Here is an 18,738-nt window from a genome sequence, read left to right as displayed (position 1 = left end):
GTTTCTGAAGACGTGCTGTAGTTTATTTACACAGGGACATTTCAGTTGCTCTGAAAAAAAGTCTGTTCATATTTAGTTTACGTTAAAGTCACTGGCATTGCAGTTTTGCTTTCAAGGGATATATACACAGCTGCCACTTCTCTAGCAAAGCAGTATTACAAAGGCCAACAACCTTTATGAAAATACTACATATTCACCACTGCCTGTCCGGTGTATTTTATATAAGGAAGGGGTGAATAGTCATGTTCTTACAGGAAAAGATTAATCACGAACCACAAAGCAACGGTCCATTTGCATGCAGGATAATAAGACATTACAATTTTGGTGGAAAATTAAAAGTACGCAACCTACATGGTGACTCAGTGTAAAAGCAGCAACTGATTAACTGGCTGATGGGACTGGCACTTAGGGCAGAGAGGAAAGATAGCATCTAAATGTAAAATGGTAACAATTGTAGTCTTTTGTCTAGAGCTTATGCCTGCAGTCCGGTGGTGAGTGGTAGCTGTTGTAAACTACCCTAAGGCCACAGGCTCCATGACAGCCTCAAAGACTTTGGCTTCTCTGCCTTCTTTTGCCACAAATTCCCAGAGCAGGTTGGTAAGTCACCTAACCAGCTCATACTTTGTAAGGTCATGTTTTAGGTGAGAATTAACAGTATTTCAACAGAGAGTTTGTTTCTCAACCCATTACCATTTAACCAGATGGCACCTTCCTTTGAAAGTATCATAGGAGAGTTTGTGTTGGAAGGGGCCTCTAAAGGCCCCCTAGTCCAGCCCCCCTGCAATGAGCAGGGACACCTTCAACTAGACCATGCCGTGCAGAGCCCCGTCCAACCTGGCCGTCAATGTTTCCAGGGATGGCGCATCGATCACCTCTCTGGGCAACCCGTGCCAGCGTTTCACCAAGCACAAAGGCACAGGGAGAGAGAGCTGTGGCTGTACAGCTGTGTGGCAGCAACCAAGCCACATGGCAGAGAAGTATGTCACACACGGCAGGGAAGGCAGAGGGTGGCTACAGCTCCTTTAGCCCTGTTGGTAAATCTGTGCCTACATCATTACTTATGCTAAGAGCCAGCATTTATTTCTCTAGCTGATATTTTAATTTAATTTCTGTGGAATACGGTCTACAAGTCTGAGAAACTTATCAGATTAAATGAACAGTTTACTACCAGCTTTCCTCTGTCCAATAGTTCTGCCTTATTGCTTATTCTAGGCAATGCTAACATTGTTTCTCCCCAAAGTCAGTTAAGTGACTCCCCTTTGCTGAAGTGACTGCTCAAACCGTATGAGCTCATATCATACTGGCACTTATCTCTGCATGAGATTTTTTTAAACACTGAAATTATCATATTTGGAAGTTTTCCTAGTACTGACAGTAAGAGTATGATTAGTAAAATAGTAAATTAGTAAAATAGATAGAGTAAAATAGTCCTCCAGTGCAGCAAAAAGATGTGAAAATAAATAATAATGTAAATCTTGGTTAGCATGTTACAGTCCTGTAACAACTTCCTGCCTAAAGTTCTGAAAGCACTTTACAAGCCTGCAACAGCCTTGAGAGACAGCAGAAACCGCAGTTAGAGCGCGCTACGGGGGCATCCAGCATCACACGTGGAGCTGGCACGAAGGCAGGGAAGCAGGACCTGCCATGTGCAAATTAAGCACTTTGCAGGCCTGTAGATAAGAATCAGGTTTACTTTCCACAAAAGTTACCACTATACCTGGCCAAGATTAATGAAGGGGCCCTATGATACCATCAGCCCTGGATGGCAGATTTCCAAAATTCGTTTTTGTTTATGCAGTGAGGGCTTAGATCCAGGTCTGCTGATATCAATGGGAATTTAACCATTGGTTTTCATGGGAGCGAGCGCAGGCCCGGTAGCTGATTATGGCTACCTGGTGTCTGCAGGTAACCAAAAAGCTGCTGATATGCTCCCATGCACAGCCCCTCTGCAGAATAACACAGAACTCCAAATCCACGTTTCATGATAGTACTAGAAAAGTTCACATACAAAATGCCAAACACAAACTAACGCCAATCTTTGCTGTAACAACTCATACCTTTTTGTTTCCACACATACATAACTGCAAGTGACTTAGCTAGGAATGGATTTAGATAATGGAATTAGGTTGTGGGTTTTTTTAATACAAATTTAACTGGTATACATTTGTGAGCTAAGTGAGAGTTCTAAATGCAAATGAAGCGTTCAAGAACATTACAAGTATCTGTGACCCTCCTTGGAAGGGCCTTAAATTCACAAATCGATGAAAGGATTGTATGCATACATAGCAGTGGTATTTTCATCTGCCAGGCAAAGTACCACTCTAACAATACTTTGGTTACTCTTCAGTTTTTTGCTTAGCGCTCTCTATTGAAACACATCCCCCTTGATTACTGGGCCATGAATACCGTATCTCAGATGGGGTATAGGACAATGTTATGGTATCTTAATACATGGCTCATCTTGTTTTTTCCTCTCAAACCAGAACATGTACATATACACACCCCCACCCCTTACCTATGCAATAAACAGAGACACCATGAGAGCCTCAAATCAGATCAGCTCCCACAGATTGGTAGGAAACTAGATTCCAGTAAACACCTGGGTTTTTATGTTTTTATTGTTCCAATTCATATGCTTAATCACTATCCCTTAAAGCTATGCAAGGCCACCCAATAACCTATTCCTCTAATAACCTCCAGTATTCTAAGTTGTGTATGTAATAGAAGCAAGCAAACAGTGATTAAGAAATGGAAACGAAGTGATCAACAGTCCGGGGGGGGGGTGGGGGTGGGGGGGTGGGGAGAAGAGTGGTCAAAAACCTCTGATAAGTAAGCAGAACAAATAAATAATTTAAATCTAACTTCATATGAACTTTTGGTTTACCTTAATTTCATAACACTTCAATTTTGAAGCACAATCTTTATAGACAGAAACTACATAGAAACTATCCCAGAACATCAAAGACTTATCTCATTGTATACACCTACAACAAAAGATGCTGGAATGCTGATAACCAAGTTGATGTACCATGTAATCTTCTGCCAAACAAAACAAATGTTTCCATGACTATTCCAAAAGTTCCCTGTGTGCTTGGTTTTTTTTTTTTACTTACTGGCTTCTTCTTTAACTTTATCAATTTCTGCCATTAATGACACTTCTTTGTCTACGATGCTAAAAAAGGAAAAAAAGAAAGAAAAAAACCATAGTTTAATCCATGCTAGAACTCCATCAAAATCAAAGGATATAACTACACAAAGACTTCAGACCTTAGTTACAAACAGTTTTGAAATTAATAAGACTTTAGAAACCTAGACTGAAGAAACAGCTAGGCAAACTGACCACAAAAACTTGGTGATAATCAGTGTATGCTGATCCATGCAAACACCTCTCACAGCCCTGCCCGTGTGCCCGCACAGACGTGGAAGTCACTCTGATTTGCCTCTTTAGCACTGCCTGGGCATGACTAAACAGCCCGTTTCCTAATTAAGCCATATCACCATTGCTGCTACCCAGGTTAATACAGCTTAGCTCTCAGTGCAATTTTAAGAATAACACCAAATTAAAGCCACGTAGAAAGAGATCCTTCTCTTCCTTAAATAGAGATATTCCTGCAAAATTTGTCAGGGTAAACAAGAAAATGGTTTGTGATGTAAATGAGCATTAATGTATCTCCATAATGGAGGTCAGCTTCCTTGCCCCCCTCCCTGTTCTCTCCAGGACTGGGAAGGTGTGGTTCCACTTTTATCTGCCTTCCTAAAGGTCTTGTATGCCTCTCCTTTCACAAATCTCTGGTGCGCAATCCCTGACGGTGCTTTTAAGCTGTCAAAGTGTAAACCGATCAGGTGGGTCTCCTGAGAGCGGGCAGCGGGTCTGCTACGTTGTTCACATCGACCCAGCGACACCGTTCAGTGAAATCACACCACGGCAGGATGCTCTCCAGGGGACAGTGCTCTGGCGTACCACTCCATTTTCCCCTCACTAGATTATTCTTAAGTCACGCTCACGTTTAATAAACACCACCGATGTTAAGCGGTAAGGAAGTGAACTCATAAGTGAGTAAACTCAAGCAGCTGGGGGAAGCAAATTGCAGGAAGTAGGTCAAACACCTGGAGTAAATCCAGGCATGCACTCAAGGGAAGAGTAGAGTTCTCAACCCTGTCAGTAAAATCACCCTTGAACATAAGCTTTTGTACCCAGTGAAGACACCAGGTTATATGTGAACCAGCTTCCACCAGAAGGAAGACGTTACAGAGAACTGAAAACCAACTCACTTGTCTAGAACACCCTCAGCAAGAATGGAAAGGTCCTGCAGCGTTCCGTGGGCAGCAGTCACACACAGCAGACTTACAGAGGAGAGGAGGGCCGACAGGCTGTCAGCTGAAACTGCAAGACGAGGCAGCGGGCAGCACAGGGGACACGTGGCAGGGACACAGCTGAGTCAGCCAGAGATGCACCAGCTAGAATGCGTTCAAGTGCCACACGGCCTTCCTTGACATCTTCCCATAAATTAACCAAGCTCACACAGAAGTTTACAACAGAAGCTCTGCAGAGTCCCACCCTTGGGTTTTACCCATCAACCATGCCACCTTTCAAGAAGAAGAGGCTACTACTACCTTTACGCTGCCAACAAGAGGGACAGAAGCAGGCTGGCTGATGGCAAAGGATGCAGCGAGACACTAAAATTGCAGTGTAACACATTTTTCTGTTTCATACATGTAAACAAGACTAAAAATGTTGGCCTGGCCTGCCAGATCAATTTAGTGTGACTTATGTGCAAGAGGAAATGAAATAGCAGGGCTGCTTATGCTGGAGCAAGTCACTTTAGAAGCACACACTCACAGTGACAGGACGCCCTTGTTCCAGTTGGCCCTCAATGTTCTCCAGGCATAAGCATTAAGTTCGGACTCCAAATAGGCAGGTGATGATTCCAGTTTGCTAATCTAAATAGCCACAGCTTCTCAGAATTAGTCTACTTTCAATTTGCTTTTGTAACTACATCGCACAATAAACTTCCTTGGCTTTCACAGCAGGTAGCTGAAATGAATCTTGTAAGTTCTCCCCTATATCTACCCTCCAGAAAAAAAAATGAGATTTTAATGGTCTTTAGTTTTTTCCCCTGAATTTAAAAGGCCTGCATGTTTTTGCTTTTGCTGTCTCTGCTGCCCTCCCTCGTGTACTAGACGGGTTATACAAACATAAACTTTCGGCCGAAAAAACCATTCAAGCAACAAGCTGCCACCGCCAAAGCTCATCAGAACCATGTTCTGGCCTGGTTCACTACACGACTGTCCTCACCCCATGCCAACAACTGATCCTTGCTAAAACTGCTCATCCCCTAACATTTCATTTTGATGCCAAAGAAAAACACTTTTAATACCAGAATGAGAACAAGGCCGTAACAGTCCTATCATATTTTAGTTATAGCTCATCTGTTACTGAACAGTTTTCCACTCCTAATGTTTTAGTGTGGTCTCTGATGAATTTTTCAGGAAAGTGTTTGCATATTGTAGTAGCAGAGGCCAGGACCTCTGCTGAATTTGATGCAGAACAATCACCTGAGTACCTCCCTTGTAGCTACAAACTAACATTGGGAAAACTAAAGAATAAAACAAGAGAAGTGGTGTTTGGTGCCTTTGTCAATATGAGACTAGTTAATGTGGTATGCTAAGGTTCTTTAACAGACAGATCTTCACAAGGTTGCCCTTCCCAGAAGACAATGTACTTACATCAGCTGAGGACACGGACTGGTTCTCGACAAAAGGCAAGGAACATACTAATTCTCACCTGGAAGTTACAGCCACATTTCTCAGCCTGGAATTCATGAGCTACCGTATGTCGTGGCACAACGGAGCAAGTTAATGTTTCTTTAGAAATGTCATAGGCCAAGCAGCACTAGGAAATACTGTATTTTTGATACTTAGTTTGCATTAAGGGTCAATTATTAAAGAAACGGTAGGGAACAATTTGACTCCTTTCTAGTCGCACGCAGCACTTCAGTGCAAAACTGACCCGTTCCTCCTCCATCAAGAACTTGGCAAAGTTATAAACATTCGAAAATAGCAGAGAAAGCTGGAAAACTGGATTGGAAAAGAAAAAAAATACAAAGAGAAAACTAAATGCTAACAGATACAGAAGGAGAAAGGACAAGACGACTATAGAAAAATCAATGGATCAAATCTCATCTCTTGTTCCTGCTAAGACCCCACTGTTTTTACGCAAAGCTCAGAGAGCCACTTAAGCCAAACAGCTTCTTAACTCATGAGAAGTTTAATTGGTTTTAACATATTTTCTGGAATAAAGCCCTACTCAGCCTCAATAGGACAATCACGATCAGACCACAGCACTAGCATTACTGAGAACCGCTCACAGCTCGGCTCAGCAGTACCTCCTGGGAATACATTTTCTTTCAATGCTTCTTAGCGTCCACTGGACACCAAAACGTTACACCGAGCTGGCACACTCCAGCGTGCAGCCTGCAGCCATTGGTGTGCCATGGGGAACTGGACACTGGGTGCTTTAGGTACTTTCCACACATGTATCACCAGATTTGGGCTCTAGCAGAGCAAGCAACAAAATGCATTTCACATCTAAAGACACCTCAGGGAAAAGTCTGCTAATTCCTCTCTAGTTATGCCCTTTCTCTTGGATCTTCTGTGGACGTTAGGACCCACGGTTAAAACCATAACCATGCTACTTTAGCTGAGGTTCTGGAGAGGTCATACCCTTGTCAATTTTTTCTGATTACTCCCAGCACTAACATTCTATCAGGCTTCAGCCATCCCTTCTCCTTCCCTCCAACATCAGCACTTGAGTACATTCCATATACCTTTTGAGACTCCTGTGACAAACACACAACCAGGCACCACCACTTCCCTCTCCGAATGTACCTGAAACCATGCCCCGATCACCAGCCTGTAGGATCCCCTGCTGTAGTAGTATTTGTCAGTTCTGCCACAGGTGTTCAGTTTTTTATGATACATTTATGATACTCACTGGAGCAAATACTGAGACTCAGAGCCCCTCTCCCATTGACCAGGCTCAAAGACAGATCTCAGTCAAGTGAGTCTCACACTCCATGACTGATGCTGAGGCCAAAAGAGTAACACTACGACCTCATTCTTTTCTGCATCCCTTTGCCACACCTCTCTTCTGAAAGGACTGATTTATTCTTCCCTTATCCCTCGCTTTTTCAGGATCAGGACTGGGGTACCAAACTCTAGCTATCGGCAACGTAACATTGTTCACCACAGGTGAGTGCCTACAGTTTGGAGCACAGGATTCGGCACCATTTGATTTTAATATCCAGATGACATTTTGAGGTGGGGTTCAGGAAGGAAACAATTTTGTTGAAGGAACACAGCAAGCCAGAGGCTCAATGCAGAGGACATGGAAATGGGGCCAGGACGCAGCCAGTGCTTGTGCTGTAAATATATGAGATCCAGCAAGGGCAAGAGGAGCTCTCTATGATTAATTTTGCTGAAGCGATTCTGAAGGCAAGAGCATAAGTGTCCTGCTCCTGGTCAAATGGACAGTACTGGTGCCTTGGACTTACGCAGGCTGCCAGAATTCACGCTGGCGTACAATGGCAAAAGCACTGCAGACGCCAGACTGCAACGAGCTGCTGGCACAGCAATGACGGGGTAAATTATGCTGACAGCTGCCTCATTTCACAGTTTCATACTCAGAACAAATTCTGAATTTGTTCTGTCATTAACAGAAACAAATTAATCTTCCTCTAGTTTACTGCACAAAATTTAGTGCTTGCACAGTGAAAAAGAAAAGATATTCTCAAGTCAGCTGCAATACCTTAAAATCCCACCAAAATGCTTGAAGTTATTAGTGCCTTTTTGGAAAAGCTGCTTCAGATCGCCAGGTGGGCTGATATATAGCTTTACTGGTGAGAATCAGAAGGGTTCCAGATGACCAGAACCTTCTCTTTCCTTCTGCCTCTCCTAGGCATTATGATAAACCTACTGTGCCTGAAGAGATAGGGGAATAAAGGAAATAAAAAGACCAGACCGACAGGGAGGCAAACCTGCTGATGCAACTCACAAAGGTAAGCTGCAGCTGCATGGCACAGAGATTACTGTTAAGAGTGTAATTCAAACTGAGTTCTTTCAAAAACCCTGTTAACCCCCCCAAAACGCCAGCTTTTTTCTTGGAGGTGTTTAATAAGCTTTACCCTCCCCTGAACCAGCTTTATGCATGGTTGGAGAATGAATGTCGTTTTGGAGACCAAGGAGGACAGTCAGCTGTGGCATTCTGAATGACGCAGCAGGGCTCTACATCTGGAAGGGGGAAGGAGCTATTTTTTCACGGGCATCCTCTGGGGTCTGGTTCAGCAGGTGAGATGGTGGAACACTGTGGTACGATTCAATTCCTCTCTTCATAAGGAAGTTAATTGTGGGACACTGCTGGCATTTGACAGCTTAGGCTCCAAAAATACACAGTGCACCATTCTCCAGTAACTTTGTTCTGTCAGCAGGCTTTGAATAGCCCCTTGAAGCTGTGCTGGTTAACAACCTGCTGACAAACTCAAGCAAGTTTTAGGGACTTTAGTACTGTCACTGTCTCTGCTATATCTGAGCTGAGATTACATGCAAATTCACGCGACAGTCCTGTTAAGGTCAGCCCTGGTCTTTTAAAAGTATTATGCCTTATTTCCTGTACACGTTTCCCTCCTCACACAAACACACTTGACCCACAGGTGGGGTGAAAAGACAACTGGTAAGAACCTCTAAGGCAACTGCATATTTCACAAGAGTCCCCTACCTCAGTCCCAAAACCAGAATTGTCCCTGTCAAACTTTCAGCACAAGGAACTAGAATAATGCGATGAGAATATAAATGTAAAGCCCAGTTACCTGATTACAAGTTTTATAGGATTACTGAATAGCCATGCTATATTTTAATTGGAGAAATGATAGTTCCAAGTTTTCTTTGTGCTAGTATACCTGTAGGAAAAGCTGTTGTTACATTACATATTCTGTAATGTCTCAGTAAACCATATCCTTCCAGTATTAGTTCAATAGTATTTAAATGTTCATGTTGCTTGAAGGTTGTTATTTCATCACTGTATTAGCACATGCACAATGTTTACATAGCAAACCAGATTACATGAACTGTCATTCTGACCAGGAATACAGTCTGACAATAAGGAGATAAACGAAAGACAGAACAAACCAATTTCACTGAAATCCTTCCCTCTGCAGTGCACCGTGTACCAGCTGGTAAAAGTAAAAATGCCCAAAGGCTTTTAGTTAGTCAAGTTTATTTTGAGTTATTCCTCATCTACCTCCACTAATACTGTTCTCTTTAGCAGTCAGCTAGCACATCGGGGTCTGGTAAAGCCATCATAATTAAAGGTCTATTTGCATTTTTCTCTTAAAATGCCTTTACAAATAATTAGAAATTTATTGCCTGATCATAAAAACTTGTTCAAACTGAAAACTGACATGGAAAGCTTTTTTCTGACAGAACACTTCTGAATTGTACTTATTTAGAGATGAAGGCATCACCTCAGGATTTAGCAGAGTTTTAACAATTGTGAGTATGAGTTGCACCATGTCTTGTTAGCATCTCTGCATTTTTACATAATTTTGTAAAGTTTTTCATTCCTCTTTGAGTCCCAGTTCTGATCCAACTACTGACGCACCTTAACATCTTACTGGTTATGTATTTTAGACTAAGCACACTCCGACAAGGCAGCAGACTGTGGTCTCTGTTGTTGGGCTCCTGGTACAAAAGAGAGGTAACTTTCCCGAAAGCACCCTGGAAAGTGGACACAAAGAAAGGAGAAGACTCTGGCTCTTAGGTCTAACATCTATTGACATTTTTTGAGATAATTATTCCCTGTATGTGTTTAATAAGTTAGATTTCTCCTTAGTCTGACAACAATGAGATCAGAAAGAATATATTCGCTTTGTGTCCACAGTGACATGTACAAAAGCAACGATCTACCCGCATGGCCCCAAAAAGCATGTGCTTGTGTTTTACTGAGGATGACAAACACACCTATGAATGGCTGGGAGGGAACAGGGGAGACAAGGCCATAAAGTACAAACAACAGGCTAAGAGACAGTGTAATCCACCTTTGCATTTCACCTCCGTAATCTGTCTTCGCAAACTTAGTTAATAAGATACCAGGATGAAGCAAGTATCTGTAGAAGACAAAGGGGTCAGAATTACGTATCTCACTGAAACCTAACCCGCACTCCCAATTTCATAGGCTCCATCAATTCCCTCCACTAATACACGGCGAGGTTAATCCCAGACTGCTGGAGGCTGCAAGAAGAGTGTACACACAAGCCCCTGTCCCAGTGCTGCAGCTCTGCAGGCAAGCAGCCAGCATGAGGCCACACTCCCCAGGCAGCAAGGGCACGGCCCAGGGGCCCCAGTAAAAGCACTGGTCTTTGAAGGTACCCGAAAACCCAGACAAGCCCAAAGAAACCTAAAAACTCAGGAGACCGTTTTTTCTTTCTCTGCCCTGGCAAGGTGATGGGACTGGATTGTGTGAACTGATGGGCAAACAAATACCAGAACAAACTGCAATAGGATGTGAAAATCTGTGCTTCAGAGGCATAAGGACTACTGAAGGTCAGCTGGCGGACAGACAGACAGAAAGCTAATGAGGACTGCCTGGAAATGCAATGAGAAATGGCACAGGAACTCCGTTCAGTGTAAAGCAATACCAGTCCTTTCCAGCCATCTGCCCACGCTCTAAACTACATCACTAACACAAACCAGCAGCTCTTCAGCCGGTGCCACTGATTCTAGGCTACAGGCAACAGAAACCATCATCTTTAAGGTTTGCCATGTAGGGGTCCCAGAAAGGGGATGACCGTGACTGCTCCGCAACTGTGAGCACTGGCAGCATTACTCATCACCCAGCGCTGCTAGTACGGACACAACTATGTTCTTTTAAACAACTTCTTCCCTCATCCAACCACGGCTCTGCTTTGATTCTAACTTCGAAAACAATAGAAAAACTGCTTTACTTCCCCAAACATACAGTACACGCTTTCTAGTTGCTGCCGGAGTGTATTTTAATATATTTTTGAACTGTTAGTATTGCCAAACTCTGTTTTTTCCAGCATTATGTCAGCGTAATTTTTTTTTATCCAGCCCATGGTGGAGCTTTCAAGTGCTTTTTGTTCACTCAAAAACTATTGCCTGTGCTGGTTTTTGTGGTCTCTATAAAGCATTGGACACACCAATGTGTTTGGGATGCAAAGAGCAGAGGAAGCTTGTCTTTCTTTGGTCCAGTCCTGCATGTGGTGTAATTAAACCTGACCCTTCCGATTTTCTACAGCCTATTTTCCATTTGTGGTTGGAAGCAGACCGTATGGGCAAGTAGCAGATGTTTCCTTTTAGTTCTCCGTATGACTGTGGATGCCCAATATGTGAAAATTATTTTTTGGCAAGAAGTGTTATGGGGCACTGTGACTCCTTTTGTGCTCTACACATTTCACTCAAGACTTCCTGGGGCTCTCTTTTTATCCCTAAAGATCATTATTCAGTCTCTTGGTGAAAAAGTGAGAACACAATTATAGCACAAAGGTTTTAAACTTGGCAACACACATTTGAAGCACATTCTAGTGAGACTGGAGTTCACCTAGCTTTTCTGACCTTAAACACTTAAACGCTATTTGGTATTCTTCTTTTCCTTGCCCTACACTACTGTGAGACCCAGCTATGCTCTGACATGTTTTACATCCAAGCAGTAAAGCAGTAAGTGGAGCAGGTTATATTCTCACTCAGACAAAGGTATTCCTAAAAACCATACACCAAAGCTGGATGCAATGAAGAGAAATACTGCCTCAAGGAGTACTGTTACAAGGATCTTCTTCATTAACTTTCAGGTGCACATGCGAGTCTGAGAAATGGTGCCCTTCAGCTAGCTCTGCCCAGTGCTCTCACAGCCTTGAGGAAAGCAATGTCACAGAAAGCCCTGCAAAAGCAGGGGTGACAAGAGCGCTAGGTCTCAGCAGAGCCACAGTCCACATGAGACTGCAAAAGACTTCCTGCAGAGTGGGGCCAAGTGTCCTGCCCGGTTCAGCCCCTGGCCTATAAAATGCTCTGGTGCCTTCTGGCTTGACAAGCACTGTATAAAAAAGCAAGTAGTTATCACTTGTTCTGAGCATGCTGAGAATTACTCCAGTTGGCAGGAACTCCTGGGAGGCTTTAAGAAAGAGACAGTGAGCCCACTGCAGTGCTTTTAAATAAGCATCTTTCTGGGATCGGTTTTTGACCCCATTTCATTAAAAAGCTGCAACCGGAAGCAAGCATTGAATTTTCTCTTCCAAGCATTTACAGGTGTTCACAGCACACCTGCTCCATGCCACCTTTTTTTATATTGTGGGAGGGTGGTATGCACTGTTCGGCCAGATAGATGACTCTGAACGGCAGCACAGTACTGACGGAGCGTGTTTAGCAGCGACTTCCCTTCATCGGTTAGGTGAAGCCATGAAATACTGAGCCAGAAACACTGGCAACTATCACTCAACAGTTTCTGCCGCTAAACAGAAAAGTTCTTGTGAATATTCCTGCTGAAGCTTTCAGGATATCTTAGGCCACATGTGCTACTCATTTACCTCCGCAATAATGGTTTCACATCCTATCTGGAGGTGGGAGAAAGATAGATTATGTTATCTTTGCACTTACTCATCCTTTCTGCGACTGGTAAAACCATTAAAAGAATACAAAAGTTAGAAAGTCCAAAAAATTACCGACTCTTGATATGCAGCTTCGATTCTGACCTTGGCAGTAAATGCAAAAGGACATAAAAAGGGTCTTTTATCCTATTGCCAAAGGAAGAAAAAGAACCCCAAGAGAGACAACAGAAAGTAGTATGTGTTTCAGCATTCAGCTGCAAGGCAAGATTAAAGCTTCTGACTTCATTCAGCTTCAGTAAAACCCCTCAGGTGCTGACAGCCCTGTGTAACAGGAACCGGTTAAGCTCCCATCTAGGTTACAGCACCAAGCCCATTCAAGCATTCCCTGCAGTTCTGACCACAAAGAGCACTTAGTTGGTGTTGCATGTTTCTCCCATGTACTTCTCAACCCATCCACACTCCAGCAGCAACTGGGAGAAGAACTTGCAAAAAGCTCTGGCATCACTATTACAAAGGAGAGCAGCAGATATCATTGTCACGCCCTTGCTTTTGGTTACCACACCGCCTTCTGGGGCAACAGTTTAGCTCAATTGCTTCGTTCTCCCTTGACAGGCAAGTTGACTGTGCCGCAGTGAAATTCCTATGCCCAAGGAGGGTGATAAATATGCAAAAGGCTGTGTGCTCACTTAATTACCTTATCCTCTTGCTACCAGTAGTAATGCTTTGTTCGACTCAAACAAGGAAACTGCCATGTAAACAACACAAAGTAAATCATTCAGCCCAGGAATAAGACGTGGTGACTGTATGAGGTCTGAAGCTGTATGTATCGCTGGTACTGGTGATTTCTACTCAAATCCAATGAAGCTACAGCAGTTGGTAGCAAGGTTTTTTTTTGTAAATGAGGCACTAAAGACAGCTCTTATCATCTTTTCCAGAGTTTAAGCCACAAGGTCATATGAAATATCCCAAAACTGTTTTTAAGTTCAGCAAAGAAGGTGTTAAGTCATGCATTTTACTGTTTAAACCAAATTTACCCTCCATTCATTTGAAGAAAAACTTAAGTATTAGGCATATGGGCTGCCAAAAGCAAAAGTAGCCCAAACTGAGATTTTCATAAACATGTCCTGATGTTATACTGTCCTTGTTGCAATGTTATGCTGCATGCGTTAAATTGCTTCTGTGAGGCCTGAATGTTCAGAGTACAGATCTGCTACATTCTAGAGCTTCTGGCAGACTCTACTCCAATAAATCAGCCACCGAAGCTGGTAGGAGATAAAATTAAATTAAGCCTATTCAAGAGTCTTACAGGCTATTTTTCATTATTTTAAGTCTACTTGGATTTACATAACCTTTTGGGGTCATTTTCACCTATTAAGTAACACATTTTAGCTTTAGGCAAAAATATTTTAGTGTTTTTCAAGCTAAATCATGAATACTTGAAAAATTAAGAATTTAATTTCTGAATTCCTTAATATAGCACCTCCCCCTGCATTCTAGATCACGATAGAGTCCTAAGGCTGTTCCACGACCAGAGGGGCTACCATTTAAAGACTGAATTGACTGTGACTGCCTGCAATCATTATGTATTGTTAACAGTGTTACAGAAAAAAAAAATAGAAAGAAAAAACCCGAGTGAGAACTACACAGCAAATGAGACCCAACTGTGAATTTACTCAGAGAAAAGGTCAGAGCCTTCTTAGCAGAAAGCATAAACATTAGAAAACTTATAAAAAGTCATATGAAAACACCTCCCACAATTACCAAAAAAAGGTGCAAGAGGTTGATGAACTTTACTTGATTTTTCTATGCCAACTGCATAGAATTACTGCATTTTAGTTCGTAACCAAACAGCACTGCACTGGCTCCAGAGCACTCCTGACAACAATGTGCAGTTTAGCACAACCGGTGATCGCAGCCCATGTTCACCGCGGTGCAGAGACAGAAGTTCTCCCAGCTAGACAGTAAGGTACTCCGGCAGCTCAGAGCAACAGAATCTACCACAAAATCAGCTCACTACTGCTTGGACCTTCCGCCTGTACACAAGCAGAGCCCCAGTGGCACTGAAGTCACTTTAGACACATCACAGAAGACAATGAAGTCCAGAGTTAACATAAACTTCTGCCAGTAGTACAGCACTTTCGCAAGATATGCTCATAAAAATACTACCAAATATTGTGGACAAATTAAGGGTGAAAGGTTTTTGTACTCTTCTGTGATTTGTAACCAAATCTTGTACATTTTAAAACAATTTCTTCTCTTTACTGCAACAGTGTATAATACACAGGTTTTATACAGCACCTGTGCTTAACAAAGGCCAAGTAAAACTCAAACCTAGAAAATATTTTTTAATGATAAGTATACACAAAATATGCAACTTACTACTACAGCAATTATTTCTGCTACAAATTTTCAGAGGGCATATTCTGAAGATCAGAAATAACCAAAATTAGAATGGAAAAAAAATTAGAAAAAAGGGAGAGATAAAAGAATGAACTAGAGATGAGAACCAGAAATGAAGTGATAGACTGAAAAGTTGGAAGAAACTATGAAGGCAAGAAAAAAATAAATGGTGGGCTAAGAAGCAAAGATGATGGAAAATGAAGAGACAGTAAAGGACTGGCTGCCAAAGAAGATAAGATCAAAGAAGAGATTTAAAGAAGGTAAGATTTAAAGAGACTTCAGAAAACCCCCTAGATGGGATATTTAGAAGAGCTTTCATTTGCTCAGATATGCTGCCACTGAACTGGATACAAAAGAATTAGGTCAAGATGGATCACTTTGGGCAGGGGGTGTGTGGGAAAACATAGTGAGATTTTTTTCAAAGAACTGTAGTCTTGCCCCCTTTATGTATGTAAACATACAGTTACGCATATATTACTTCCTGGCTGGTGAGGAGTTACTTAATGGCACCACATTTTTTTTCTGATTAATCCAAATGATGCAAACAGAGTGTAAGTGACCCCTCCCCACCAATGTCAGTGGCCTAATTAGCCCCTCTGTTCTCAGGTGGTGCTAACAGATCTCTCAGGCTGCAATACCTACCAGCTGTGTAATTCTGCAAAAGCAGCTTTGATCTTCTTCACTGAATTATCCACTTCTTCTTTGATCATCATACGGTATCTGGTTAGAGAAACAGTGCAACGCTGCAAGTCTTTTACTGATTTTTCAATGTTCGGCCCTAAAATATAAAACAAAAATTGCATAGGAGTCAGAAAGCTGGTTTTGGCTTTTCTGAATGAGGGAGCAGGAATAACTCAACATGCTATTTGCCCAGATTAGCATGAAGTGGTTATTTCATGCTTTTCCATAGTCCTTCCATGGTACTCCTCAGTTTCTAGACATGTTTACTCAAATCCATTCCCCAAATCCAATAAATGTTAGACCAGCACTACTATTTCAAATTAGCTATTTAAAATTTCATTTAATATAATGTTAAATAGACCATAGATTGTTCTACTCATTTTGTTATGCTGAAGACAATTCTGCTCTCACTTTACAGCACTTTTTCATGTATGTGCTTTTTTTTTTTTTCCTAGAGGCCTTAGCTGTCTGATCACCCCGGCACACAGCAATCAGCAATCCAATTTACCTCTTTTTTTGACCAAATCTTCTGTCTTTGTTTCAAGCTGAGTTGTAGTACTGGATGATTTAACTGAGGAAGATTTTGACTTTGGCCTGCCTAGGTTACACTGGAGCTGAACCGATAACTGAAGAGACTCACGCTGTTCTACTCCATTCATATTCTTTGGGTTTAATTCCACAGATACTCTCTGGTGTTCTCGTTCTTTGTCTGCAAGAAAACATTAAGGTGGAAAACAGTGAGCTCTAAGATTAAGAAAGATATGAATCCTTAGATTACTGAGTCTGAATTACTTTTGTGTTTATACATGGGAAAAATCAAGTCTTTTTTTCCACCGACACACATTCTACAGAACCCCGGAAAGCAATGACAGAACAGAAACAAAATGGTTTTGGTTATTAAACGCTAATCTAAATACATCTATGTTTCAACAAAGGAAGTCTGCTAAGGAAAGCGTGAGACTTTAATGTCAATATATATATACATTTATAGTCTCACACACAAAAACCATTCATCATTTAATCAGCATTTTAAAAGCACTTATTAAACATTAAACCCGAAATACTTACCTTGCCTGACTACAGATTTCTATCAAAAGCAGCTGCTTCAACAGACCAAACAGGAAACGAAACAATGTCAAAATTAGGCTCCTGGGTTCAACAGCTTAGAAGGATAAGGTAACAACAATGCCTGAGCCTGTTTGGCTGCCACAAGATGACCTGGTTTTCTCTTTCCAAGACTCCAAAGGGATTCAAGATACCAGCATCAGGACAGAGGGACAAGCAGCTAAAGAATGGCTGTGAAAATTGACAGGTAAGGCCAGCTAGCCATTACTGCCACCGTGAATTTTAGTTAAGGAAACCTGCATAGAAAATAATGTATTGTGTTAAATCATTTGTCTAATCTTGGTACTTGCTTTAACCAATGAATGACAGTTTGTTCTGAAGGTTCTTTTTATGTATCACTTTATTCAGCTGATGTTGTGTGGCGCCTGGAGAAAAGGGGTTTACCAGATTAGCATCTGGATTATGCAGCCCACGGAGTGGGATTAACTCTGCTGGGACTGAAGGGTACCACAGCTGGACAGCTCTAGGATACCAGCTAGTGGTTTCTCTGTGCCCTGGCTGGGCACTAGGGTGGGTGTAAAGTACATCTTAGTTTCTATGGCAATCGCATAATGCCAGACGAACAAGGGGGACCATTAGTGCCCATGTTTCTAAAACAGCTTTTGTTTATGGTGAGCCTGCAAACAGAAAAATAACTTACCTAAAACAGTATGTAAGAAAATAGCTAAAAAAGTTAAAGAAACTTGTGTATCTGTGAAAGCAAGAAACACCAGGTACACAGCACTCTGACCAGATCAAAGGTTTAATGCAGATACAGTCACACATAGCCAGGAACTGTTCTGACATAACTGCCATTAACCCTGTGCAACCCTGGCTGCATCTCACGCTAATGCAGATAGCTTTGATTTATAAAGAATGTTCTTTCTACTGTCATTTGAGGCTGGCCTTGCTAAATAACTCCAACAGATAGTTAGAAAGAAGCGGTTTATCAGCTAAGATACAGAGAATGGCCATGCCTATTTGGTTCTGTCCCCAAGATTGGATCTTTTGAAATTTGTTGTTAAAGTGCAAATTTATTTACCGGATTTAATTAGCAGCTTTAGTATACTTGACAAGACAAAAAACCCTGACAGCTTCTTGCCTGAAGAAAGTTATCTAGAACAATGGTTATACTCTAAAAACTTTTAAGTCATCTTGTATCTGCTATATACTTTGACGCCGTTTCCTCCAAAACGACACATGAGCTATTTTGAAACCCAGCAGCAAGATGACCAGCGCAGCCTAGTGAGCAATACCTTAGCATGCTACAACTGAACTTTCAAATCTGATTGAAGACAATCAACACAATTAAAAATAGACTTCAGAAAGTCTGCATCAAATCTCTGAAGACCTGGGCCAGCTAAGAAACATGTATAACAAAATCTAGGGACAAAGTCTCTCTCAAGTACTTGAAAGAGAAGTCAAAGGTTTGGGTAGCTACAGGTAAACCGTTGCAGGGTGCAGTTGTGGTGGCTTGGAACTTAAGCACCAGTCTAATGTGTGACCTCCACTATATTTACTGTCAAGTAGCACCAGATCTGGCAGTAATAGCAGCAGCACCAAAAAAACTTGCTTTGAAATCTGCTGAGCTGCCATCTTTGAAATGAGCAGTTTATCTTTTTGAAACGGCTCATCATTCAAAACCTTTTAAACAAAGTGAACCTCATGGATTCTTTGGCTGAAAGAAGAAAAAAAAAAACCCACCTCCCTTGAGATCTAAACAGGAAGTTTGATGGATTCACTAAAAATCATCCTGCATGAAAAACAGTTCTGAAAAGTAGGAAAGAGATCAGTATCTGACTTGTATCTAGTTTTACCCAAGACCTTGCAGAAGTAATAGCATGGCAAGGCAACATGAGGTATCATTTCAGTGCATTCACGTCCCTTCTTTACAAGGGCACGCACAGAAAGGGTAGCTCTTAAGTCCTTCTGACCCTCT

The 18,738-nt window shown here is 41.9% G+C and overlaps 1 protein-coding gene across 8 annotated transcripts in view; it reads right to left on the bottom strand.

Moving 5' to 3' along the window:
• The window catches only part of SPATS2L (spermatogenesis associated serine rich 2 like), an 85,686-nt gene that overhangs the window by 7,112 nt on the left and 59,836 nt on the right, over nt 1-18,738 (bottom strand). For all 8 annotated transcript variants that reach the window (XM_037398887.1, XM_037398890.1, XM_037398888.1 and 5 more), the window contains 3 exons: nt 16,204-16,404; nt 15,657-15,792; nt 3,114-3,172 (listed from right to left, as the gene is read on the bottom strand). In XM_037398887.1, the coding sequence (XP_037254784.1) occupies nt 3,114-3,172; nt 15,657-15,792; nt 16,204-16,404 (396 nt within the window). The remainder of the gene's footprint in view (nt 1-3,113; nt 3,173-15,656; nt 15,793-16,203; nt 16,405-18,738) is intronic.

This window comes from Falco rusticolus, chromosome 8, assembly GCF_015220075.1.
Source record: "Falco rusticolus isolate bFalRus1 chromosome 8, bFalRus1.pri, whole genome shotgun sequence".
In the NCBI taxonomy this organism is placed as follows: Eukaryota; Metazoa; Chordata; class Aves; order Falconiformes; family Falconidae; genus Falco; species Falco rusticolus.
This window is presented reverse-complemented; position numbering and strand designations above follow the sequence as displayed.